The sequence below is a fragment of the Sus scrofa genome, chromosome 1 (genome assembly GCF_000003025.6).
Source record: "Sus scrofa isolate TJ Tabasco breed Duroc chromosome 1, Sscrofa11.1, whole genome shotgun sequence".
Lineage (NCBI taxonomy): Eukaryota > Metazoa > Chordata > Mammalia > Artiodactyla > Suidae > Sus > Sus scrofa.
In genome coordinates, this window is record NC_010443.5 from 129,014,063 (window position 1) to 129,028,313 (window position 14,251).

The 14,251-nt window shown below is 43.5% G+C and overlaps 1 protein-coding gene and 1 long non-coding RNA gene across 10 annotated transcripts in view; one reads left to right on the forward strand and one right to left on the reverse strand.

Moving 5' to 3' along the window:
- Positions 4,172–8,477, forward strand: LOC110261287. Its single transcript, XR_002345340.1, has 2 exons — positions 4,172–4,496; positions 5,112–8,477. It is a non-coding gene; the product is annotated as an uncharacterized LOC110261287 (long non-coding RNA).
- The window catches only part of GANC (glucosidase alpha, neutral C), a 77,200-nt gene continuing 70,000 nt past the window's right edge, over positions 7,052–14,251 (reverse strand). For 8 of the 9 annotated variants that reach the window (XR_002345333.1, XM_021097234.1, XM_021097209.1 and 5 more), the window contains 4 exons: positions 13,456–13,569; positions 11,836–11,948; positions 9,693–9,796; positions 7,052–9,109 (listed from right to left, as the gene is read on the reverse strand). Coding sequence is in view for 7 of the 9 variants with exons in the window: in XM_021097234.1 (XP_020952893.1) it covers positions 9,000–9,109; positions 9,693–9,796; positions 11,836–11,948; positions 13,456–13,569 (441 nt within the window). In the remaining 2 variants the exon portion in view is untranslated. Of the gene's footprint in view, positions 9,110–9,504; positions 9,579–9,692; positions 9,797–11,835; positions 11,949–13,455; positions 13,570–14,251 lie in introns of all 9 variants that reach the window. The other variant, XR_002345322.1, reaches the window with a different exon arrangement.

Genomic DNA, 14,251 nt, shown 5'->3' on the forward strand with positions numbered 1-14,251 from the left:
ACCTACAAAAAAGTGCACCTGAGTACAGATTATTCCACCGTGCCACATTAGGCATCTGAGTCAGAAGTTGGAAATGGATACTGAACCAGGTCGGCTGTCGAGTTCCAGCATGTCATACCCGAAGAGTTGGCTTCAGGTCTGTTGGAGGAGATCACATGCAGCTCTGAGGAAGGGAACTGCCTGCCTGGCCTCCACCTTGTCTTCTACTCTTGGTAGCTCTACCCAGGCTGTAAGGAGACGGCCATATTCCAGGTGTGGCTGAGTGGAGGCTAGTCCCCCACTGCGGGCCTGCCTATTGCCATGTAACCCTCCCTTCAGCCCAAGGCTAGAGGCTACAAGAGAAGGTGGAAAGTGACAGCAGAAATAGGGAGTACTACCCAGGCCCACGATCCCTGGGGAAGCAGCTTTGAGGACCCCTGTGTCTGGAGTTGTGGCTTGTGGGAACCATCAGCCTGTTCTCCCTCCCTCTAAGGGAATGCCCAAGGATCTCTGCTACTACTCTTGGGGAGGCAGGAGAGAGGAGGGCAGCATTGAAGCTGTCTGTCTGGGCTCAAAGTCAGGCTCCTGGGATTTCCTGTCATGACTCAGTGGAAATGAATCTGACAAGTATCCACGAGGACACAGGTTTGATCCTTGGCCTTGCTCAGTGGGTTAAGGATCTGGTGTTGCTATGAGTTGTGGTGTAGGTCGAAGATGCAGCTCAGATCTGGCGTTCCTGTGTTTGTGGTGTAGGCTACATCTCTGGTTCGACCCCTAGCTTGGGAACCTCCATATGCCTCAGGTGTGCCCTATAAAGACAAAAAAAAAAAAAAAAAAGAAAGAAAGAAAAAAGAAATATCAAAGTCAGGCTGCTGCTCACTGGCTATGCCTGTGTAGCTCTAGGTGAGTCACTTCTTACTTTCTTCCTAGGTCTCAGTTTTCTTGCCTATAAAATGGGTATAATGAGAGTCACTGTGTTACAGAGTTGTAAAAATTAAACACATTGCATACAACATTTAAAATAGTGCCAGGATTGACTTAAGCATATAATAAATGTTGTTAGAGATGAACCGAAGTTAATATTACTCTTGGGTTAAATCAAGGTGAGTGAGAGTCACTCAGTGTGCAAATCTGCATTCACTCTATGAGTGTTTACTGGACAGCCATCTTCCATGCGCATAGCTCCAGGATGGGTGCATCTGCCAGGGACCACATGGTCACAGAGTCTGGTCAGAGGTGTGCCTATCTGCCTGCACTGAAAGAGCCTCTGTAAAGCCTAACTTCAACCCTCAAGTGCACTAATAGAATGGAAAGCAAAGGGAGGACTTTCCTGTCCCCACTGTCATGTGCACCATTACATGTTCCAGTCCCCATCCCGTGCTCTATACCATCTTGAAATTCACAGCACTGACCCATGTTTTTCTGTTTCTGTTTATTGAGCCTCCTGTTTGCCCACAGACTGTAAGCTCCATGACGGTGGGAACTGGGTCCCTGCTCCGCCCTCAGGTTAAGCATACAGAAGTCTTTTAATAAATGTGTTGTGGAGTTCCCTGGTGGCACAGTGGGCTCAGGACCTGGCATTGTCACTGCCATGGTGTGAGTTTGATCTGTGGTGTGGGTTCGATCCCTGGCCCTATGCCATGGGTGTGGCCAAAAAAAATGTTGTATATTTGTCAAATGAAATTTCCCTACATAAGAAAAATTTCTTCCACTTCTTATTGCTTTGCCAAGGCAATCAAAGTATCTTGGTTGATTTGCCCCTGGGGGTGGAGCTGTCTGCTGGCCACACACTTGCTGATCTTTCCTCAGCTAAGCCAGCTTCATCTGTGGTAACTAAGCTGGTGTGTGGTAGACATCAGCCTCTTGTCATAGCCGGATGGGAATATTGAACAAGCAGACTGCAAGGGGCTATGATTCATTTTGCTTTACCAATTGTGTGGCCTAAAAGCCCTTCTTAGATTAGCAGGTCCAAAGGCAAGAAGGACCTGCACAGCTGTAGAAACATACCATCAGTGAGAAATCCAATCTGAGCCCATGAACGGCAAGTAATAAGCATGTAGACAGCTGCACATTCAATTCCTGGCAGCCTCTTTAAGGGAGAAGAACTAGTTTTTATAACATGTTTCAGCCAACATCATGCAATATCTGTAGGTGGAATGGTTTCTGCTGCAGCAACAACATAATTAATGACTACATTTCACTGTCTTCCACCAACATTTCTTTAATTCAACACTCTTGGAATCAATGCATTTCCTTATAATTAGAATACTTAATTATATATCATTAAGTGAGCTAGCCATTTTACACCGTTTTAAAAACTTTTAAATTTTTTTTGGTCACACCTGCAGCATGCAGAAGTTCCTAGGTCAGGGATCGAATCCGAGACACAGCAGTGACGATGCCAGATCTTAATCTGCCAAGCCTAAAGTAATTTTAAATGTATGAAAGCTTTGCAAAGATAGCATAGAGTTTCTGTATACCCTTCAACAGCCTCCCTTAATAGTACAATGATCAAAACTCAGAAATTAATGTTGATAAGATACTATTAACTGAACTGCAAGATTACATATATATATATAGTCCTTTAGGGCTGCACCCGTGGCATATGGAAGTCCCCAAGCTTGCGGTCCAATCAGAGCTGTAGCTGCTGGCGTACACCACAGCCACAGTAATGCAGGATCCTTAACCCACTGAGCCAGGCCAGGGGTGAAACCCATGTCTTCATGGATGCTAGTCGGGTTCATTAACTGCTGACCTACAACGGGAACTCCCCTGTAAGATATATTTGATTTCTTCAGTGTTTCCACTAATGTTTTTTTTCTTCTGTTACAGAATCTGATCTGCGTTTAATTATCATGTCTCCTTCGTGTCCTCCAAAGATGGTTCCACAGTCTTTGTCTCTACTGAATTTGGCACTTTTGAAAAGTGCTTGTCAGGTCTGTTGTAGGATGTCCCTAACTTGAGTTTGTCTGATGTTTTTCATCTGATCAGACTGAAATTAAGGATTTGGGGGAAGAATATCACAGAGGTGATGCCCCCTTCTCATCAAATCAGATCTGAGGGTTTGGGATATTGATGTTTTATTACAGGTAATATCAACCCTGACTACTTGGCTAAGGTGGCGTGTCCACCAGATTTTCTGGAAAGTTACTGTTTTTCCTTCCTATACACTTGGAATATTTTTTTTTTTTTTTTTTTTTTTTTTTTTTGCCTTTTTAGGGCCACACCTATGGCATGTGGAAACTCCCAGGCTAGGGGTCAAATCAGAGCTGCAGCTGCCGGCCTACACCAAAGCCACAGCAACGCAGTATCCAAGCCACATCTGCAACCTACACCACAGCTCACAGCAACGCCAGATCCTTAACCCACTGAGCAAGGCTAGGGATCAAACCTGCAACCTCATGATTACTAGTTGGGTTCCTTACTGCTGAGCTACTATGGGAACTCCCTGTATTTTTACAGTTTAGTCATAGGAAACTCACGGAATTTTAGAGATTATCTTGTTTCTTGAACAAAAGAGGAAACTAAAGCCTAGAGAGATTAAGTAACATGGTCAGTTCGGTACAGAACCAAATAAACCCCAGGTCTCCTGCTATCCAGTGAAGGAGGAAAATGAATGACCAAGATTCAAATAATGTGAATGAGACAGAAGATCTCTGGGTCCTCGCAGAGACAGAGGGCTTCCCTTCCCCTTGCTCGGACTGGAGTGGAATCTAACACCATTAGCCTGGCTGAAAACAACTGTCAAGTAGCAGCTGTTTGATTCTGGCTGGCCTTGCCATGCCATTGCAGTCTTGAGCAAGGCTGGTCATAAGACCAGCAGATGCCAAGGTTTCCTTTATTTCTACTGGAATGCAAGTAATATGGCCTCTATTGTTCACGGTTAGTATGGTAATCTGTTTCCAGTGGAGTTGCTGAGGACTTTCTACCCCCTGGGCTGAGAAATTATTTTAGTCTAGAGTGCCTCCCCCACCCCTGGAATTATGCAGAGCATTCAGAGGGTTTGGTAGACGGAAATCTTCTTCTTTTTTGTCTTTATAGAGCTGCACCCTTGGCATATGGAGGTTCCTAGGCTAGGGGTTGAACTGGAGCTGAAGCTGCCATCCTACGCCATAGCCACAGCCACGCCAGATCCTTAACCCACTGAGCGAGGCCAGGGATCAAACCTGCATCCTCATAGATACTAGTCAGAGTCATTTCTGTCTAGGAACTTTTAGACGGAAATCTTAAAAGCAGAGTGGAATGCTTGCTGTTGTCATAGGAGTCCTATTGCTAAGAAAGCTTTTAGGCAAGATGGTCAATTATGAACTAAAACCCATTAAACTCCAAATATTTATGTGTTTAGACTGTGTTTCTGCTGCTTGTCATGATGATACACTGGTACTGAAAGGAACGTGAAAATGCGAAGGAATTCTGCACACGGACCAAACTCCAGAATCGTGGTCTTCCTTACAGCTACAGCGACCTGATAGGCAGCTTTTAGTTAACCGGGATTAACAGGCTGAGCATGACTTAAGGTGAGCTCGCGGCGCAGGCTGTGCTTTCCGTTCTAGGGAGCCTTCGGGAGAATGGGCCAGTATGGGACTGGCCGTGGTCCCGTTGAAGCAAAGGACCGGGACCCTGGAGTTCACTTAGTCCTGAAGCGAGCTGTACCCTAGAACATAATTAGTCCTAGAGGTCCATTTTCTTTTTTTGATTACCCCACAGCATATGGAGTTCCCAGGCCAGGGATCAGATCTGAGCCACTGTGTGATCGTGGCAACGCAGGAGCCTTAACTCACTATGGCAGGCTGGGGATCGAACCTGTCTCCCTGTGCTGTCGAGACACTGCTGATTCTGTTGTGCCACAGCGGGAACTCCCCATAGGTCCATTTAAATGAAACACGGCTCCTGGGGCAGGGCATGTCTTGGTGCCTAGTCAAACTGGAAGCAACGTCCTGGGATCCTATCAGGAACTGACCACCCCAGGTCCATCACAGCCATGACCTGCTGGATGACTTAGACCTAGGAAAAGAGGGAAGGTGACCAAACTGGGCTTCCAAAACACACAAAGGATTTTCTCTGAACACTGCACAGGGCATCCACCCTAAATAATTGCCTGCCATAAATATGTATTCCATTCTATTTCTTAGTGCGGATGCCCTCCTGAAGCCTCCTTGGTCAGCTCCTGCCGTCAGTCACACAGAGTGCTATGGAAGAGTGCCACCAGCACTTTTCAGGGGAAGTACAGCTGATCTGATGAAGATTCTGCTGCATCAAAAATAAAGGTATTTTCTTGGTCTGGAGTTCATTCCTAACTCCGTTTGTTTGCTCCTGTTTTATGTGCCACAGCTTTTATGCCTTTATAGCGATAGAAACTAAACATTTTAAAGTTATTAGATGCTATCTATGGAGATATGACCTGGCATATAGTTTAAAACTTACAAGAAAGTTGAACATGGAGTATAAGGAGTTCCCAGGTACCCTTCATCCAGATTTTTCAATTGTAACATTTTAACACATTTTGCTAATTTTTGTTCTTTTTTGCATATGTATGTAAATAATTTTCTGAGCCATTTCAGAGTAAGAACTACGATGGCCTGTTATCCTTTCATGCTTCTGTATTTCCTAAAAACCAAGGAAATTCTGTTATATAATCATAGTACAATTCTCAAAATTAGGAAAATTTCTATGTAATCCAAAGATCTCATTCAAGTTTTGCCAAGTGTCCCAATAATGTCCCTCCCAGTTCCAATGTGACACACTGGTTGTCATGTCTAGTTAGTCCCTCCTTCCTCGGGGACAGTTCCTCAGACCTGTTTTTCAGGGTCTTCATATTTTGAGCAGTACAGGATGTATTCAACTTTGGTTTGTTTATTATAATTTACTTAAATGAAATCACTCAGTAAACATTTTATCAAAAACATACTTCTATGTCAATACATAAAGACTGTTGTTTTAATGGGTGCAAGATATCCCAGTGTATGAAAGGGCTATATTTAACCAATCCCCTATTAAGACATTTAGTTTATTTCTAATTTTCCACAGTCTAAGCCACAGTGCGATGAGTAGCTCTGAGCAATTTTTCTGACGTGCAACTGCTGTGTTAAAGTGTGCAAATATAAAATTTTGATGCCATTGCCACACTGCCATCCTGAAAGATTATGCTTATTATATATAGTTCCACAAGTGGTACATGAGAATGCCTAGTCTCATGTCAATGTCAGCACTGGACATTTTCATTTTAATGCTGGCCCATCAAGTGCCCCCCATTTATTTGAGTATTAACATGTCCGAATGCTATACTTCATGCTTATTTTGCCTGTTTCAATTTCTTTTATGAACTACCTTTGACCATACTTCTTTTGAGCAGTTCTATTTTGAACTGCTTTGTCAACTCATTCCTTGGCGTTTAAATCTAAGACTTCAAGGAAAGACACATTATACATTCATTTTAGGGCTGTATATCCTCTGTTGAAATGATTCTCATTTCTCACATAGGATCTAGTTTCCTGAGAAAACGTATTGAGGATTAGCTACAACAAGGTAACTGTAGGCCAACCCAGCCCCACGTAGCTCTTTGGACCGTTGCTTCAGTAGGAGGTGGGTAAAGGGTGAAAAAGCAAGAAGGGCAGAGAACATTTAAGAGCCCCCAGGCCGTACTTCTCTTCATTCAATGTGTCTCGTTAAACATTTCAGTACATTCTGGATCAAGACAGAGCAGTTCCTCACCAACTTAGTCTACGGTTCTTATTTTAGTCCTTTCTCCAAAAATATTTTAAGTGGGTGAATAGACATAATCTGAAGATAGGTCTTACTTACTCAGCTTTAAATACTATTAAAAGCCATCATTTGCCTTACTGTAGGTTGGCAAGGGAAATCTGAAGCTGGGAAAGAGGACTTCAGCTACTGTAGGCTTCTTCCTTTCTTCTTGAATGCAAAACTTAGAGAAACAGGAGCAAGGAATCTGCATATGTCTTATGTGTGCTTATGTCTGGTGCAAATCTCAACGGATTCATGTGTCCATGAGGAGCTGTGCAGTGTTTATTCTATGTGGAGAGAAGAGTCCTATGTCAGAAAATCAGAAACAAACTCAATTCTCAAATTTTTTAATCAATCAAATCCATCAGTCAGCCCATTAAGCCGATCATCACTAAAAGCCAAGTATAATGGTGCTCTGGCAGATATAAGACAAATATAACATGATCTTGAAGAACATACAATCTAGTAGGGGCATAAGACAGACAAACCTGAAACACCAAGGGGCCATCCCTGAGAATGCTAAGCAGAGTGCATATGAAAAGTGGGGCAGCATTTCAGAGAAGGGCAAAATCACGGCTCATGTAAAGGGGAGTCTAGGGTGTCAGGGTAGTTAGAAAGGCTCTATGAATAAGTGGGGTTTGAGCTGGGCCTGGATGGATGGTAGGAGGTGTAAAGGTAGAGGGAAGGCAGTGGATACTGGGGCCCAGGGAACAGAAGGCACAGAGGTGGCAGTTGGCAAGGTGCTAAGGGATGGAAGCCTGAGAAGAAAAAGTACAAGTGGAGGAGTGCTGAGGGCTGGAAGCTGCTCCAGCACACTCTGTGGCAGCAGGAATTCTCAGGGTCTCAGAGCAGGGAGTACCCTGAGGAGCTGGGTAGTGTAATGCTCTTGCTCAGGCCAAGGTGTCCTGGAGTCTGAGGCAAGAGTAAAACCCAGCAGGAGTTCCCTGGTGACTCAGCAGGTTAAGGGTCCAGCATTGTCACTCCTGTGGCTCAGGTTGCTGCTATAGCACAAGTTTGATCACTGGTCTGAGAATTTCTACATGTCACCAGTGCGGCCAAAAACAAACAAAACAGAGTTAAATCCAGTATTTTGATATTTTGTTCATCATGATTTTTTTGAATTACTTCTGATTTTTAAAGATATTGCATTAAAATATCATTTATTTTGATTACTGTGATTTTTAGCATGCCCTTTAGTGTTGTGCCCAAGGCTGGTACCTTACCTGCCTCATCCTAGTCCCAGCCCTGTGTTCTATTTCTAAGGTTTGATGGTGGGGACATGAGTATTTAGTTTATTATTATTAATTATACCTTACTCATGCTACAAATATTCTTTGGCTAGTAGATGGTATTTAATAAAAACAATCAATATAAAGAAATTAGAATTTTAAGGAGATTAATTTGGAATCTTGGAGGCCCCCAAACACAACAGGGCAAAGAATCATTTGTGCTCCCAGGTCAATCTCTAGGGTAGAGTAACTCCCCATTGCTGCAGTGTATGCAGTGCAAGCAGAAAAGGGTTGTTTTGGAGTTCCTTTTGTGGCTCAGCTGAAACAAATCCAACTAGGAAACATGAGGTTGCGGGTTTGATCCCTGGCCTCGCTCAGTGGGTTAAGGATCTGGTGTTGCCAAGAGCTGTGGTGTAGGTTGCAGATGCGGCTGGGATCCCGAGTTGCTGTGGCTGTGGTATAGACCAGCGGCTACAGCTCTGATTTAACCCCTAGCTTGGGAACCTCCATATGCCGCTGGTATGGCCCCAAAGAGCAACAAACCAAAAAAAAAAGAAAAAAAAGAAAAGGGTTGTTTTGCTCACGTCTATGTGCTAAAAGATAACGGTGGGACACCAGGGGCTGCTGTCTGCTCGGAGATTGATCTCAGCTGCTACAGCACGAGTGGCCCTACCGAAAGTGGGCCACAGGGTGGGCTTGGCCCGCCTCTCACATAAAGCAAGCCCAATACCCAGCTGTGCTCAGAGAGAAGCCACGCATGGGCCACAGTGCCTGCCACAGATCATGACTCCAGGGGTGTGGAAGATGCATGAACTATGTGAATGTCTCTGGGCCACTTGCATGTAGGAGAAGAGGTGGTGTGTGACACAAAGAGTATTCCTAGCACGTCTAAAAACATGACATCCGAAAAATCTGAAACCTATTGTTCATTAGTAAACTGCTAAGTACTGAAAGATGACCTCGGACTAGACAAGTTAGCATACAGCACAAATCACAATGAAAGGCCCTGGGAAGGTGCTCCCAGCACTTGTCACCAGGTGCCCTGCTTGGTCACTGGATGTGGACCTTCCAGTCACTGCCAATGTTGAGTGAGAGCTTCTCAAGGCTCAGGGTGGACGTTCTGGCACAGTATGAAAAAGCCACAGGCTGAGCTTTACCATCTAGAAAAAAGAGAATGTTTGATGAATATGTAGGAGAGAAAAATCTTTTCTTTGAATCTGAAATGTTTCTGACTGTCATAAGACCTTATACCCCATATAGGAGAATCTAATAGCACTTATACCCACGGACTTCTGTGAATTTTTTAAAAAATGAAACACCCCGTTTTTTTGTGTGCAAGACGGGTTGTAAAGAAATTGTAAGGAACAAAGTGATTTGTCCAAGAAATTCAGGAGGTACAAAATGACATGTTTTGTCCTATGCCCTTTCAGAAACTCCATAAACGCTGAGTAGGTGTCTCCAGGACTTTAGGGATCTATAGTTTAAACATTCAGAGGAGCTACAATATTATTTTAGGTCCCAAATAATTTCCCTTAGAGGAGTATTAACAGCTTACAATGAGCAGAAAGACCAGCTGATGAAGAGAAGTAGGATGGCCTCATTCTCTCTAGATATCAGTCTATTTGACTCCTGCCAGAAAGAGGAGAGTCTGCTCGGCTAAGCACATCATGTCAGATTTAGACTCATCATCTCTTCACTGCAGATACGTCTATGTTTACAAAAACAGATGGGCTGTTTCCTCACCGGAGGAGCGGGCAGTCACAGAAGAGGGCCGCTTCCTGAGGCCCAGGACAAAGACCTGCTCCACCACACACTTGCTGGAATAACGACCCCGCTCGTCGGCACAACTGGAACAGATGCAACAAATGGCATTAGGAAAAGGAGAGGAACGGGAGTTTGGACTGGTGACCAGGTCCCCAAGTGGTGACTTTGCCTCCCATCTTACCCTATGGAGGCATAAAACATACAGCTGTCACATTTACTAGGATGAAGAAATGGAAAAAGTTGATTCTAGGTGCTGAGGACCCACTAACCAGTAGTCTTCCTTTCACAAGCCATTTGGAGAGACATAATTTAAGGACCTTGAAGTTTCAAATGTGACGTGGACACTGCAATCAAATTGTAAGAAATCAGATACTTACTGACTGACTGGAGGAAATAAATAGGATTAATGGGAACTTAAACTGAATTCTTTTTTATTATGTAGAAAGGGAAGGAAAGGAAAACGGAGACACTGAGGAAGGGATGTTCATGGAGTGACCGAAACATACTCCTGGGGGCTCCGGACCAAGATGGCAACATAAGAGGCACTTGGATTTCCCTCCTCCCACAGACACACTAAATCTAAAGCCACATATACCCAGATCCCTTCGAGAGAAATCTGGAAACTAGCTGAGTGATTCCTACACATCAGGTGACTGAGAAAATGCCCACATCGAAACAAGCAGGAGAGGCTGAGACACCTTCTCAATACAATCCCCACCCCTGGCACAGTCCTGTATAATTGGGAAGGAATCCCCAATGTCCAGCTTCTCCAGGGAGAGGGAGGGGTTTGGATCACACTTCTAGTGCCATACCTTTTAAGGCTCCCATCTGAGGGAAGGGCCCCCAAATCACCTAGCTCTGATAGCCAACAGGGTTAATTACAGCAGATAAAGAAGTAGTTGTTAATAGGCAGTGCTGTGGCAAGCCGCACCCCACCACCCGGGCTCAGTGCAGGGGGAGCAGACAAAAACATCCATCTCCCAGGTTCTCCCTGGAAGGGATCTGACTGCACAACTTTCCCAGATACTGCCTGAGGGTCCAGCTTCTACCAGCCTGCATCCAGAAGCTGACTAAAATCTGCCTCTTTGGGACACTGATGGGTCTTAGCATACCCTCAACCCCTGGGAATTGCTGAGAATAAAGTGGCAGCTTGGATGATCACAAGGGTCTGAGAAGCAACAAGGAGCTCAGGGAAGCAACAAGGAGCTACATGAGGCCAGTCTGTCAAGACTGGAAGAGCTGGCTGCTTTATCTAATGTGGGAAACCAATGCACAACGTCAAGGAAAATGAAATGGGAGAATGTGTTCTCAACAAAAGAATATGATTAATCCATAGAAATCGACTTGAATGAAATGGAGATAAGTTATTTACCTGATAGACATTCAAACTAATGGTCATAAATAAAGATGCTCACCAAGGTCAGAGAGCAAGGCATGAACGAATTGAGAATTTCAACAAAGAGACAAAATATTAAAAAGTACCAAACAAAATGCAGACCTGAAGGCTACAATCAGTGAATTGAAAAAGTCAATAAATACTATATGGTATCACTTATATATGGAATGTAAAAAAAGAAAAGCTGAACTCATAGAAACAGAGAGTAGAATGGTAGCTGCTAGGGACTGGGGATGCAGGAAGCAGGGAGAGGCTGGTAAAAGCATACAACCTTTCAGTTACGAGGTGAATAAGGTTTGAGAATCTAATGTACAACATGGTAAATATAGTTGATGATACTGTATTGCACAATTGACATCTGCCAAGAGAGTAGAACTTGTGTCCACATCAAAGGGGAAAGAAAGGTTAAATATGTGAGGTAATAAATGTGTTAATTAATTTGATGATGAGAATACTTTCACAATGATAAGAATACAATCAAATCCAATCATCACACTGTGTACTATAAATACATTACAACTGTATTTGTGTATTATATTTGTATGTTTATATTAAAATTTTATTTTTCAGTTAATGAATTTGAAAAAAAGGGAAAATACTCCACAAATGGCCCTCACTGTTAATTTCTGTAAATAGTACCTTAAAATATCAGCTGTGCATGTGAGGATAGCAAAAAGATGGCATCATTTATTTAAGAAGGCACACAGCTTTTTTAGCTGCTATTACCTGTTGATCAAAACACCTGAGGAGAACGAAAACTTCCTGTGCAAGAACTGCTTCTGATGGAGGTACTGGAAGGAATGGCCATCATCGAGATAGAATTCACCCACGGCAGAACCCTGGCGAGTGAATCACAGACAGAGAATATGCTTATGTCATAGTTTTCCAGAAAAAGATGCCCACCTCCTAAAGGAAGTAATAGATTTAAAAAAGTCTGTGAAAAGTTATGTTGAACCAACCACAGGTTAATATTCAAGCTATGCAAAGTCAGCATACAATATAAACACTCAATACCCATTTATGAAATAACATGAATACGGAAGTCACACAAGAGGGACACAAAGAGCTAAGCCTTGTTGAGAGATTTAAACTATGAAGTATAGGGAGTTCCCGTCGTGGCGCAGTGGTTAACGAATCCAGCTAGGAACCATGAGGTTGCGGGTTCGGTCCCTGGCCTTGCTCAGTGGGTTAAGGATCCGGCAGTGCCGTGAACTGTGGTGTAGGTTGCAGACACGGCTCGGATGCCGAGTTGCTGTGGCTGTGGCGTAGGCCGGTGGCTACAGCTCCAATTGGACCCCTAGCCTGGGAACCTCCCATATGCCACGGGAGCGGCCTTAAATAAATAAATTAAAAACAAAAAAACAAACAAACAAAAACTATGAAGTATAGTCACTGGCACAGGTGGCTTCTCCAAAAATACTGTCCTAGAATGCAACAGCAGGTCAAGAAGAGTTCATGGAATGAAGCAGATTAAAAGTAAAAAATTGGTATATAATGGATGAGGTCAGTCAACTATCTCTAGAAGACCCTCCATTTAGAGAATGGTGTCTAGTTCCTACTTTCTTTTAGTAGGAAGATGCCTTTGCATGGCAGACAGGGTCACGGCACTCCGTATGACAATTCACTGTTACTGACAATGCCTGATGCTATGAACCTCAAGTCTCTTGAATTTATTCCATGGCTTCATGTGGGCCTAAGGACCATAGTTTAGCCCAAGAAGACATGCCTAAGGAAATGGAAGGAAGAGAAAGATGTAAGAAAAAGAAAGCTTATTTATTTTGTAATATATGCTTAAGAGTAGGAATTTCTGTTTGGCAAATGGAGAGAGGAGGAATTGGCTACAGGCCTCACTTGGCTCCAAACATCTCCTCAAAAGGACAGATCAATTCTGGATCCTTCTGGCATTTAGCCAAGGATATTTTAGTTGCTTGAGTCATTGGAGGAGAACAGAAGTTGTTGTGTGGGACTTTGTCCCTGGAATGTTGCATAGACACGGGACCCTTTTACACGAGACTGAAATTCAGGGCTAATCCACATGGCAGGCTGCCTAGGGCCCGATGGCCTTTCAGTGCAGTGGTAATCAATGCCAAGGCGCAGAGCACCAAGGGTCATGATGCCTCAGGGGACATTTCCATGGTTTCTAGCTCTCAGAGTAGTCTTAAGAACAAATCCACAAAAGTCAGACAAGATGACAATGATTCAACGCTTCGTTCTGGGTAAATATCAGAAGCGCTTATTTCATAGACAGGGTTCACCACTTTTACACAGTGTTACACACTCAAAAGGCTATCACTCTAAAGAGAGTAGTAACAAATGAGATGTGTAAGAGTAACATTTTTCAAATACCTTAGTGCTTAGGGCCACGTGGAGTCCATATGGGGAATCACTCATGCAGCCCGTGGATTTTCCTATAGTTGTCTTTATTGGTACCACACTTCCACCTCGTTGAAACACTGGTATCTGTAATAGAGCAACACTTTCAGAGACAGAGCATTTATGTAAGGCAATTGCAAAGTAAATAAAAATATTTCATTGTACAGGATGGTTCTTTTTTTAATTTTTTTTCTTTTTAGGGCCGTACCCATGGCATATAGAAGTTCCTAGGCTAGGGGTCGAACCAGAACTGCAGCTGCCGGCCTACACCACAGCCACAGTAATGCCAGATCCAAGTTGCGCCTGTGTCCTACACCACATTCAAGGCAGCGCCAGATCCATTAACCCACCGAGCAAGCCAGGGGTCAAACCTGCATCCTCATGGATGCTAGTCGGGTTCTTAACCTGCTGAGTTCACAAAACTAACTCCAAGATGGTTCACTTTTTAATGATTAAGGAAATGTCTCACCCTTCACTAATTTATTATCTACTCTGCCTATCTTTTAAGTAGCCTTTCCTGTGTTGTATTTTTAATTATCCTTTCAACATAATAAACAAATTTATTTCTAGGGCTCTGCTACAGAGTGAATTTTTCTGTCTGTACAAGCAGGCTCAGATATATGTGTGTATACGTTTATAAAAGATAATACTTTCTTGGTTTGGGGAAAATGACTTCTGTCTATACCCTTCTTGCTCCTGGCTTCCTGGGGATGACTGACTCAATTTTGAGGATAAATTTGTGAAATTACAGAAGCCACCAAAGGCACTT